This window comes from Pseudopodoces humilis, chromosome 9 (assembly GCF_049639895.1).
Source record: "Pseudopodoces humilis isolate 2021_Gansu_Grassland_sample_001 chromosome 9, ASM4963989v1, whole genome shotgun sequence".
Taxonomy (NCBI): domain Eukaryota; kingdom Metazoa; phylum Chordata; class Aves; order Passeriformes; family Paridae; genus Pseudopodoces; species Pseudopodoces humilis.
The window spans coordinates 20,093,384-20,106,652 of NC_142208.1; the positions used below are offsets into that span (position 1 = coordinate 20,093,384).

The 13,269-nt window shown below is 42.2% G+C and overlaps 1 protein-coding gene across 1 annotated transcript; it reads right to left on the reverse strand.

The window, feature by feature from the left end:
• Positions 1-913: 913 nt before the first annotated feature.
• LOC102112671 (D(1) dopamine receptor-like) lies at positions 914-2,287 on the reverse strand. The gene has a single exon (XM_005520842.2). It carries the CDS (start codon positions 2,285-2,287, stop codon positions 914-916), a length of 1,374 nt encoding a protein of 457 aa, XP_005520899.2.
• Between the last annotated feature and the right edge of the window lie 10,982 nt (positions 2,288-13,269).

Here is a 13,269-nt window from a genome sequence, read left to right on the forward strand (position 1 = left end):
TTTTCCCATAAGAATTAATGATGGGGAAAATGCACACAGGAAGTTAAGAACTACACATGTTTCAAAATCACAGGGAGGAGGATCGCTGGGAGGAGAGTCTCTTCTGCTGCTGTCCTTTCATCACTATTCTGAAAAATATCATCTGTGCCATCTATGAGACAATGCCCAAAAAACTCTTGCAGTGTAAGCATTCTTGCTGTCTCTTCTGGACAGTTGCATCTTCATCTTCCTCCTGAGATAAATCAGAGCAAATCCATCATAGATGAGAGACAGAAAAGACGGGGTAAGGATGGTGGTAAGTGGCACATATTAAATGGTCAGCAGCAGAACCTTTAAGTAGTGGACAGAGAAATAGAGGACAGTGAGGTGCCACTGTATTGCCTTAATGTCTGCTGAACCCTTCTACACAAATAGAAATGATCATAGTTTTCCCAGTAGTTTCTCTCCTGCAAGCCATCCAACACCTATTTGCTTTGCCTTTCATTGCTCTTCATATTTACAAGTAGTGAAATGGGTTGACAGAGATGACCTGGTCACTCTTTATTTTGTGGATCATATTATATTTCTACTTTCTGGAGGGACTGGCTGCCTGAACTATGAGTTGTTTTTGCTTTGATCTAATTATCTCACTATTCTTAATACATACCTCAAATTTGACTGCAGAATGGGGGTGAACAAATGCATGGGAGATGTCTAATGACTGTGAGAATGGGGTGAAGGAGGCCATGGGAAGAGGTTAGCGTGTGGCTGCTATGTGCCTTTGGAATGGACGCCATATGCCTATCACCCCTCTGTGCTAAGAGCAGTGTTTTCCCCTCCCTCTGGCATGAGACTTTTACTGCTGGGGAACTTACATGGAGAGAAGGAGAATCTCCCTGTGTGGTGGCTGTGTATGTGATAAGTGTTTAATCACTCATCCCTCTGAAACAAGGCAATGGGGTCCCTCACACTGACCAAGTCCTGTACAGGGGGCAACAGTTTCCAGGGATGGCTTTGCCTTGCAATCCACTTGCAAAATAGCTGGCACTTGACAACTCTTGGGGCTGCTGCCAGGGGCAGTCTGTGTCTGAGAAGTCACAACCCTCTTCTCCATAGATGACATCTCACTGCTGTCCTCTCTCTGGAGGCTTTTGGCATGGGGCAGGGGCTGCACCCAGGCAGTGACGGCAGCAGGAGGTACTGAGGATGCCACAGCTCCTTCCTTCTGGCAGGTGCTGTCATAGTGATAGGAAACCAGCTCATTGCTGAAATTGACCCTCTCCACAGGGGATTTGGGTGCCCCACAGCAGCAGCACCGGCAGCCCAAGAGATTGCTGAAAGCTCTCCTGAAGTCTGCATTGAAAGCATAGATCACTGGATTCACTGAAGAGTTGGCCCAGCCAAACCACACAAAGACATTGAAGGTGGTTTGGCCAATACAAAGTGACTGTCCCTCAGGGTCTTCCTCGAGGCTGGGCTGGCAGAAGGGCAGCAGACAGTTCAGCAGAAAGAAGGGCAGCCAGCAGCAAACAAAGACTCCCATTATGATAGAAAGGGTCTGCAGCACCCTGGTCTCCTTGTGCAAGGAGCTCCGTAAAGAGGAGGTGGGCTCCTTGCCAGGAGCTGGCCGCTGCCCCCCTGCTCTCTCAAGGGTGGAGATGCGGCGGATCTGGGCCTGGGCAATTCTGTAGATCCTGGTGTAGGTGATGATCATTATGGCCACGGGGATGTAGAAGCTGATAAGGGAGGAGGTGATGGCATAAGTGGGGTTCAATCTGACATCACAGCGGGGTGTCCCAAGTAGCCAGGAGCCTGCATTTCTACTGTCCTTGGCTTTATGCCAGTGTAGCTGCACCGGGATGAAGGAGATAAGGATGGAGAGAGCCCAGGCCACGGCTATCATGGCACAAGCAAGGCGCTGTGTCATCCTGCGCTCATAGCGAAAGGGGCTGGCGATGGCCCAGTACCGGTCCAGGCTGATGATGCAGAGGTGGAGGATGGAGGCTGTGGAGCACATGATGTCGAAGGCCAGCCAGGTGTCACAAAAGTGCCTGCCAAAGAGCCAGGAGCCTCCAGCCACCTCAGTGACCGCCTTCCAGGGCATCACCAAGAGGGCCACGCAGAGGTCCGAGACGGCCAGCGACAGCACGAACCAGTTGGTGACCTTGTTGCGGAGGTGGCGGAAGCGCAGGATGGCGAGGCACACGAGCGCATTGCCCAGCAGCGTGCTCAGCACCAGGGCGCCCAGCAGGCACCCGGTGAGTGCCCGCAGCACCCTCGGGCCGTCTCCCAGCTCCGCGCTCCCCATCTGGGGCGCAGCCTCGGCGCAAGGGCCGGCCCCGCTGCCCCGGGGCCCCCCTGCCGCTCCTGCCGGAGGGACAGCGCCCGAGGCGGCGGCGGGACCCCCCCGGGCCAGAGCCGCCCGCGCCTGGGGGAGCGGCGGCCCGCGGGGGCATCTCTGCCCGCCGCCCTCGGCGTGCCCCGCGGCGGCCCGGGCTGGCCCGGGCTACACACCCGCCGGCTGCCGGGGCCTCACCTCTCTCCTCCCCGCTGGCCGCCGCCGCTCCCGGGGCCGCAGCGAGGAGCCGTCCCGCCGCCGCGGCCCCTGGGCTGCGGAGCGGGGCCGGGCCGGGGCGCGGTGGGAGCAGCGCGTTCTGCCCGCAGCGCCGGGACAGAGCGGCTCCGGGTGCTGGTGGTGCCGCCGCTGCAGCCCCCGCGCATCCAGCGCTCTTCCCAACGCGAGCGGGGAGCTCTCCCACCGCATCCCCCTGCGGAGAGCGCGTCCCAGCCCTCACCTGCACTTGTCCGAGTGTCGGGGGCGAGGCAGGACCTGGCGCTTTCCAAGTGTCTCCTTTTGGAGAGCTCGATCACATCTTAGTTTGATTAGAGAGCAGGATGTCACTTCGTGTAGCTTTACATACACTGGGAATGCGCTCAAATCTGGCTGTCAGAACCTGCTTTCACCAAAATACTATTGTGCGGTTTATTTTTTGTTTTGAACTTTTATGTAATGAAACCAAACCACAGAAACCTAAGATCTCTAGTTCGGATCTGCTGCATTTTGGCAATAATTTGTTCACAGCACCCAAACCCTGCCTCTTTATTTTTCAGCCAAAGGTGTCTTCTGATGTATTTCAACAGTCTTTTATTTGTTACTATAATAATATGCATATTTTCATATGCATACACATATAATTACAGCACATATTACAGCCTACATTCAATAAAGTACCCAAGTGCAAATAGGGTAAAATCCTTAATTTTAGAAGAATTCGTATAGCGATCCTCTCACGAGAAAAAAGAGATTTGAATGTTCACTGGAAGTGAATAGAAAATATCAATCAATGTAATTAATTAACATGGGAAATAAGTATTTATTTTTACATTAGGTATTTTTTTATTTCTTTGCCTTTTAATTAAAACTAATCCAGTCACTAGTTCCAATACAAATAATTTTCAAGCAGTAAGTATCTGATTTCCTTTGTACTCTCATGATATTTTTGGTAATTAGTAGAGAGAGTGGAAATTTTTAAAACAAATCTTGAACAGCATAGCTGGAAGCTTACCCTGTGAAAAAAAATCAGGGTATTTAAGCTAAACTAGTTGGATTGTACCATTTCGTAACAGATTGTTAACATTTGGTCCTGTTTTTTAAGATCCTATTTTCTTTGTGCTTTGGACATCACAGTCTTCATGAAGCAGCCCACTGTGTTGTTCCTGCTATGATACTGAAAATCGGAATACATTTCTTGCTAATGTGTTTATCTGTAAGACTAACTCATAATTCAGACAACTGCTGGAGAGTCTTCTCTAATTAAATATATACTTTGTTAAAGCAGTAGCAGCTGTAAAAATAACATTGGCTGGCATGTAAGAACCAACTCCACTTGCTGTAGTTCCACATACATGGATTTTGCCAACACTTGAAAACCACAGTAGGGGTCTGATGTTCATTCCAATAGTAAGGACTAAATCTTAGCTTGTAAGAATTATCTACACATTTGCTAATTTGATTTGATGCACTTATTTTTATTTAGCCATCAATAAAATGACCCCAAAGGACAGAATATATTTGTGAAGGACTGTAAGTGGGACAGTAGCGTGACTGAAGGCAATACAGCACTGAAAAGGAAAGAGCAATATGTTTGCATATTCAGCAGACAGTAGTGCTGCAGGGCTCTGTAGCACAAGATAGCCAGCATTCTCCATATTAAAATAACTCTGTGTATGTCCTGCTCCCAGGATCACATTATGCTCTGTGAATATGTCTAGCTCCTTTTTAGCATGCATTATAAAGGAGAGTGTATATGATGATGCTGTTTTGTGTGCCCATCTGTGAGTGCCATATCTCAATTTTGTGGCTGTTGGTTGAAGTAAAATATGACTGACCAATCTCAAAATATAAATTTCCTGTGGTTGTAATTAAAGTAGGCATCTAGTTTGAAGTCAGAACCTCTACTAATATCCTCACTGATAGGAAGGTTGTAGTGTGGACTCAACCCTTACTAAGCGCAATAGATTCTGCACAGAAGGAGACATTGTGGGTGCTCTTACCATAAAGAAAACATCAACAGACACATTCATCTTCTTAGATACCAGAGGATCCAAATGGAAGATGTAAATGCTTAAGAAACTATACAGTGAGTCAGTCAGTGGCAAAGACAGAAATAGAAGCATTGCCCTGCTTTTATTCCTATATTGGGCCAGAAGGATTGAGTAAGCTTATGGGAGAGGGAGGAAAGAAAAACACAGGGGAAAACAACACTGTGTGAAAATTAGTGTGTAAAGTGAGTTGCAAATGCTGTAAGCTTTGATTTTAACTATTTCTTGAATTTATCTTACTTGGGATAGAACGGGAAAGTTCTGGGCAAAATAATGGAAAAAAAAAATACCGATGGAATGGATAAATCAGCCTCTCATGACCTCAGAAAATATACGAGCTTGTTCCATCTGTGAAAAATATAAACTTATCCAGAGAATATATGTAAGACATATTGCAATATGTATATAATGGCTTGATATTGTATGTCTTTTAAATGCAATCACAGCATTTAAAATCTCTCTCCCTCCATGAAGAGATGTATATAAGAAACTAAAATCAATTTCCTCTTCTTCCCCTTTCTTTCTCCTTGTTTCACTTCTCCCTTGTGAAATTATGTGACCCTAGACTAAGTGCTCACATGTTTTATAGCACATATGATTAAAAGGAGACTAGATTCAGAAAGTAAAATTGAACCTTTAAGTGATTAGCATGACTGCATTTGGAGCTCAAGCCTCAGTCTAGCTCACTGACATGCATAACTGAGGCAAGTTAAAACTCAGTGCTCAAACAGGACACGATAATTCAATGCAAGCCTCACGGTGCCTCCTGGAAGGGCACTGCTGTTGTCAAGTCCTGTGCCGTGGTTCCACAGCTGGCTGGGGGAAATGAGCCTCCAGCAGGTGACTGGCAGGATCTGCTCTGTGCCTGGGAGCTGTGTGCAGGGTTAGTGCCAAGTGTCACTGATGCTGTGTGCGCTCATACAGACAGCAACTGGAGGCTGCAGCCACATTGATCCAGTGTCAGCGTTTCTGCTTTGCCACATGAATGTAAACAATGGTGGTTAATTAAACAGCTAATTCAATTTTGAGATCTTGTCCAAATAGGGAGAGGATAATTATAACAAATTTTGGGAAGTGGTGTCAATGGTCTTGCTGTGTAAAACGTATTGAGGCACTGGTAAAACGATGCTGTGGCTGAGCCATCTTTCTGAAAAGCCATTGACAGTATGTGAATCAGATTAATCTGAGGTTTGGGATTAGCTCTGGTGACTTTACATTCCCGTTGGGGACTGATTTTAAATGTCTTGGAAAAGTGTCATTGAAAGCAGTAATGTTACATCTGAAACCAGTATGATCATCTGTCCATCCATCTACTCATCTCTGCATAGCTAAAGAATCTTGTACATATATGTGTGTCTGTACACTTATAATCTTGGCTTTATATATTATCTTCATGCTTTCAATGCCATGTGACTTTTGTGATCTTGATCATATACCGAGACTGCTAATCTATGCTATGCATAGCAGATCCAGCATTTACTGCTGAAAATAGTAGTTTATTAGAGATATGGATTAGCTGTATGAGTGAACTGGAAGTTGATGAATAATTCATTGTTTCAGAAACTGTCTAGAGAAGTTAGAGGACGAATAACTAAGTTGACAGCTAAGTATCAAAAACATGTTTGGTCTGCTCAGACTTAAGAGAAATAATTTGAATTTGTGTCATCCAATACAGAGTCCACTCTGTAGCTCTTCACATATTTTGAAGTTGATATGGTTCTACGTGATTTCACCATGAGTTTTTTAGCAAAACATCTCTTGAGTTTGGAATACCTTTAAAGTTAAGTAAGGACAAATAAAAAATATGTAATATCCAACCAAATTACTTTTCTGGGAAAATCTTGGGCCTGTCCTCTCTTCCAAATAGAAAGGCCAGAGATACCAAATTCACTTTTTGGGAAGCCCCACCAAGCATTACTATATGAGAGCTTATGAACTCTGGTCTGTAAGGGTGCTGTGATGCTTTCTATGACCTTATTTAGAGAGACTCTATTTGCAATTAGTGTAAGGGCATTAGGAGAACAAAAACTATAGGTAAATAGCTTTTCCACAACACTTACAGGTATCACAGCACAAGGGGTACTCAGCTGTGAAGATGCCACCTTTTGCTGGCTGGACCACCAAGCAGTTGAACTGATTTCCTAGAGAGATAAAGGGAAATTGCACTATTTTGACCTTTCAGTTCTCACATGAAAGCTGCATATCTTTTCTAGCACCCTAACCACTTAATGTGTAAGTTCTTTCAGAGTACATGGGTATACTACCTAGACAAGATGACTCTTACATTTTAAAATTATAGGATTGCTCTGATTTATCTTATAGGTACTTTTCAGCTTCAGAGAAGGTTTCATTTTCATTACTGAAAAGATTAGAGCAAGAGTAGCTGTCTTCCCATCATGTCCTCCAGTTTACAACTGACATAGAGAAGAAAATATTCCCTTTCTCAGGACTGCCTAAATCCTCCTAGATTTAGGCTTTACCCTCTAGTGATACAGGAAATGCAGAGAGCCATTTAGAGCCTTACCAACCCTTCTAATTGTTTTCTTATTCTCTCTCTGCTGTATTTTACTGTTACTGGGGCTGTTCTCAGTATTCTGGTTTGGAGCTGGGTCCCAGAATTCAAGAGAACTGCACTTTGGTTTACCTTTGAATAGACATCAATCATTTAGCCATCTTGGGGTTTTTGGCTTTTGAAATTGCTTTTCAGTGATAAGGTCATTCCATTGCTTCCTTTTATCATGATTTTATTTCTTTTATTTCCCAGAACTAGCATAAGTGAACCTCTTGGTTTTCCCCTTCTGGTGTTCTTAGTGGCCTACCTTTTACCACCACTCTTGGCTCAGTTCTGGTTAGCTGCCTCCCTCAAGGCAGCTCAGATGAGAGATCAGGGCTGGCACTTTATCCTCTCTGTTCCCCCAGACTGCACCTTCCTGGGGGAGTGCCAGTGCCTGAACAGTATTTTCACCTTCAGAGCAAACACCCTTGCCAACTCAGGCAGGAATGAAACGCCCATTGTGACATTTAGGTACAGTCCCAAATCCAGAAGGTAAAACCAGGAGCTTCAGCTGCCAAACAGCCCTGTGACAGTGCTCTTAACTCTCCTGATCCTGGGCACCATTCTCTGGCAGCCATGGAGCACCTCTGCACGGCAGAGCAGCACACATCTGGCTGCAGGAATTCTGGGCTGGAGTTGGCTCCTACACAGCCCAGTGGTTTAGGAGACAGAAAGATGGTTTTAATACAGTCTTTGCTTTCTTGAACATGAGCTGTGTTTTTGAATTGCACTTTATTTAACAAAGCTATGTGTTCAGCTGCTTGGGTATTTTATGACTGTGCCTACCATTTTCCAGAGAGGCACATCTGAAAAGAGAAAAGTGCTTTTGGTTTTGTTTTCTAAACAGGAATGCAAAATACATGACATTGTTATAGTAATCTGTACCTATATTATTTTAACTAGTGTTTAATCTAGGTTAAAGTAATGAAGATAATATGAAAAACAGTCTATAATAAATTGTTCACAATTTTAAAATGCTATCTCTGTATACTTTAAGATACAAATGCCTCATTGACTATTATTACATTTATAAAACTAGCACTAAAATTAAGATTAAATAATGCAATTCACCCCATGTTTCTAATAGAGGGCACACAGAGATCATGAAGAACAAAAGATTTTTGAAATTCACTCTTAGCAACTGATATGGCAGAACTATTTCCAAATCATACTCAGATCCCTGTAGAAATTATTAATTTGTCTCTGCTTATGATGAAATATTTCCAACATAGCAGATAAATGATGTCTTTGCTTCAGAATATGTGAATTTTAATTAATTAAAAATAAATGTGCATTTTCCTTACTTTTATGCCCATGTCCCCACAACCTGTAAATAATTTTTTGACAGATGATGGGCATTATTTTCAAAGGACAGACTGCAAATGGATTTTCTGTCTACATAGGGCAGTGCCCAGCGCTCAGAATTAAGAAGTCAAATTTAATCTTTAATCAGTATGATTTCACTTTAAAGAATTTCAGACAGCCATAACATTGCTTTTTGTTTTGTTTTGTGTTCATTTATTTCAGAAATTTAGTGAAACAGAGCCTATGAGCAAGCTGGCAAGCTTTCTAGCACCTGGGAGATGTGATACTTGATAGGCTGAATTTCTGTGTTTCATAAGGAGCATTTCAGACTCTCATCTTTTTTTCAGAACTGGTTGGACTGCACAGTCACACTACACAGGCATGATGCACAATTGCTTCCTGAAGGGAAGATCCTGACACTGCCACTAGTAAGGCTTAGTGCTTGGAAAACCTGTGCTTGAGGATTAGCAGTGGTTCAGTAGAGAAAATATGAGCAAGGCAGAAGTGATGGCAGGAGGCAGATAAAAGCCTTTTGAAGGCTTCACAGCCCTATATTCACCCTTTCTCTGAGGATTCCACATCCTTATCCAACATATATTTTAGAGCAATCTTTATATTCCTCTCACTCATTTGACAGGACAATTTTTCTGTTACCTAAATTAGGGTATGAGCCCATACTGGCAAGCCTAATTTACCCACTTACTGCAAGCTCATGGCTGGACCACAGCATGAAAAGTGTAACTGGGCATTGATGCTCAAGGATACTTACAGACTTGTAGGCACAACAGGTACAGCTCCACAGCCTGCACTTACTACTTTGGAAATTGATTCAGATTCAAGTTCTTGTTCTTAATATGCAAATTTATCTGGATTTCCCCAGACATCACACTGGTAAAGGCCACAGAAAGTGCTCACAGTAAAGATCACGGTAGTAGTAACTACTTGGAAATTATCCCTGCTCAGAAACAAATCCATCCTGCAGGTACAAACTTTTCCCCAGAAGTTCCAACAGCTTACACACCTTGCTAACTAATGCTCCACGTTCCTTCTCTGGCAAAAGCTGAGCAAATTTGTATTTGAATAAAAAACAGATAAACAAAAGCCCTTGTCTGTATGCTTCTTTTCCTGTGGTAGAACATGCCAAATATCAGCTTCACTGGCTATAGCTTGATTGCATGGTAGGAACTTTCCCTGAGACACCCCCTGTTTAGACTGGGGACAGGTCACTTTCAGTTCTTCCTTCATGCTCCATCTATGGAAACAATTACACAGAGAAGTGGAGGCAGGATGTATGATTGGTTCTTAAAATTGAGTCAGGATAAAATAAGTTATGCCCTTGGAACTTAAAAATGAGAAGTATTCCACTGTCACACTGTTCAGCCACAGCCATCATCTAATAGCTCCATTTAGAGCAGTGTTGGATTGGGACATTTCACTGATGAGCATAACATGTAAAACTTTATAGAATAATTCAGCAACACAAGCTCTCAGTGCTGTCTGGAAAATAGCTCAGGATATGTGTAGGATGCAACACTGCAAAATTAGAAGGCGATATTTCTGTGTAGTAAATATACGCCTCTGCTTTTTTTTTCTCATTTCCCTCATTCCTGTCCATCCATGGTTCCAAATGTTGCGTTGTACAAATAAACAAACATTCCTCAGCAAATATTATTAACAAATGTCCTTAATAGATAATACACTTTAAAAGTTTCTCCCCTGTTGCACTGCCTGTGATTAGTTCTAGTCCTACTGGCTGTGCCTGGCTGCAGCATTTCCTGAGGGATTGTCTGCCAGTTCAGTGCAGTTTAAACACACAGCAGTAAATTGAACCTTACCCTTTCCAACTTTCCAACCACTCCATCTCATTCTGTTTGCCCAAGATAAGGGAGACTCATTCTTTTAAGGATAAACTTCTTTTTGCTATTATTTAGGACCTTGTTCAACATTCACAAGCAGTGCTTTGCAAACTGAGGAATGCAGCTCTTGCTTCCACCTTTTTAGTCCTGTATCTGTATCTTCTACACAGCTTCATGTGCTGTGAAATCAATATAATTGATAGGACAGTTATGTCAAAAAAACATAAACAAAAAAAATTAGGTTATTTTTTATCCATAAGATCAATTCACACCAATTATTATCACTGGAAACTGTTCACTCATTTGCTCTTTTACATTCTGTGGCAATTTCTTCAACTTTCTATGAAAGGTTTGAAAGCTTTCTATGCTGGTCATATCTCAAGAAAATAATTGATAATAAAATCCAATTAAATATTATCATTTGCAAGAAGTCCTAAGCCCCTTTCAGTTCTCACTGAGTTCAGGAGGAAAGACTCTTTCAAGTTTCTTCTTAGTGGAGTTTTTTCTTAGAGGACTTTTCCTGCCACTATTAGACAAAATTTGAGAGCATCCAGGACCTGATACTCAGCCTGGGCAACATTTTAGAGTCATGCTGTATATTCATACATAGCATCTGTAGGTTCAGGGCAGATTAAAATCAGATCAAGTAGATTATTCCTAAATATTTAATGCAAACTTAACTTATGAAGAGGATGTGTTTGGAGAATGCAAAGACAGATTCCTATTCTTGTAGACTCAATGTGTATTACAACACTATTTTAATTTTTTATTACATAATATAAATCAAATATGACTTGGCAAAAAAAAAAAAATTAAAGAAAAATTCCCAAGAATCACTTTTTTGTTTTCTGTTTTTGCTTTATCAGCCATAGAAGTGACTTTATTAGTATTAATGACACAGTAAGCAAACAGCACAAGACTGAGACAGGAATTTGTTGTAATTACCATATGGGAGGACTAACAAATCTTTATCAACAGCATATTAACTTTAGAAAAGTAAACACTGTCATTGGACGTGACCAATGTTGGTAGGAAAAATGCAAAGTAAAATCCCTGCAGTTGAATAAGCTCTCAGAAAAAATACATACTGCTGTAGGCTAAGAACCATACAGATCTCCTGCCTAAAAACCAGAAAGTTTTTAAAACCTTCAAAACCGGTTGAGACTGAATATATGTGATTCAAAATTAGTTGATGAATTATGTAAGAGAATAATTGTTCTTGGTTCTCTAAATCCCAAAAGAGGTAGGTGGAGAACAACTGGCCAAAATGTTCCCAGGGAAAGGAGAAAAGGCCTCAGATCTCCTCCTCATTACAGTGACCCCCCCCTTTCCCTTCACCCCAAAAAATATGCCTCTCCTGACAACACAGAGTTACTGCCTAACCAAGTGACAATCTCAGGCTGAGAAACATGAAGTCCTGTGTTGCCCATTGGCACTTACTTGTTCCTTTTCTTCCGCTTCATCTGTGTCTGTTCTCTGCCCATTTTTGTGCATCTCAAAGGGTGAATTTCAACAAAAAGAAAGAGAAAACTTGAAGACTTTGTGAACACACAATGAGGTTTCTGGTTGACATGGACATAACTAATACTGTGGACCAGGTAAGTAAGTGTCTAGTTGTTTAACTGAATAGAAAGAGGAAAGCAAAAGACTTTTGGATCATAACACAAGTGGATTTTAAATTTCTTTAATTAATTTCTTCTACACTGTTAAGAACCTGTGTGATTACAAATCTGTCTTGGATGTGGTATTAAATACTTCTGCTTGTTTCTATTTTAACCTGATTTCAGATAAGAGTGATTTCTGATTTCCAGGTAACTCTCTGTCCATATGGCTCTAAGGACATTTAAACCAGGAGCATTTGGATACATTGGAGTCTTTCGCTTTTCTGTATTTTGATGGTGATAGCCAGAAGGAAACAGAAGTCTATATATATAGGCATATCATCTAATTAGCCCTGTCTGGCAGTGGCAAACATGGAGGTTACATGGAAGGAAAGACTTCCAGTGACTGTCAATAACCTGGAAACGCTCCTGGTGCCTAACAGAGCAATGACAAGCAGCTTAGCCCACAGCAGTGCTCAGGGTGGTTTTAGCACTGTTTGAACCACCACAAGCAAAAACATACACAAGCAAAGCAATACAGACTCAACTGTCTTAATACAGGTATACAGCATGTTTGATCCACAAGCAGTGTAATTTAATTCTAGAACAGCAGCAGGACTGGGAGTGTGCCAAGGAGAAGTTTTCAGTGTGCAGGAGTCTGCCAAACAACTTAATTAATCGTTAGTTACGCTCTGTGATGAGGTCTTGTCCAGAGGGCTTTGTATTTAAAGTGCAAAGTGCTATTAGTGGGGTGCAAGATGTTCTTTCCAAAGCAACATTTGCAAAGAAGAGAAAGCCTCTTCTCCCTTCAAAGGGAGTGAACTGCCAGAGATCACAACTATATTGCAAACAGAAGAACATCTGAGGTTTTGGGAGCCTTAGATCTTCCTATACATGGATTTGAGGAAGCCATTCCATGTTTTAATTAGAGAAGTAATGAAACAGCTCTGAGAAACCATCAGCTACATACTGGTTATGGGTGTACCTGTTAAGTGGGTATTTCAATTAGCAGCATTGATTGGCACAAGAGTTAGACTAATATTGGAGTCCTTGTTATGCTGTCCTTTCGATAACGAGGAGTTAGTGATGGGCGTTGGCTTGTTAGCTGTACAGTTTGTTGTTTGAGTTTTTTTACAGACTAGTGTTTTTTCTCAGTCTTTGGCAACAAATTATAAATTACAGTTTCCTCATTCATAATCTGCTAGAAATTCTACTTTTTCCCTGTGGATAGCTCACAACATTCTGCAGACTACCTGCTCATCCTTGCTCTTTCAAATCAGACTGAGCTGAACTGGCTGAACATTTGCCTGACGATGGGAAGTGCTGAATTAATTCCTTGCTTTGTTTTGCTTGTATACGCACCTTTTGCTTT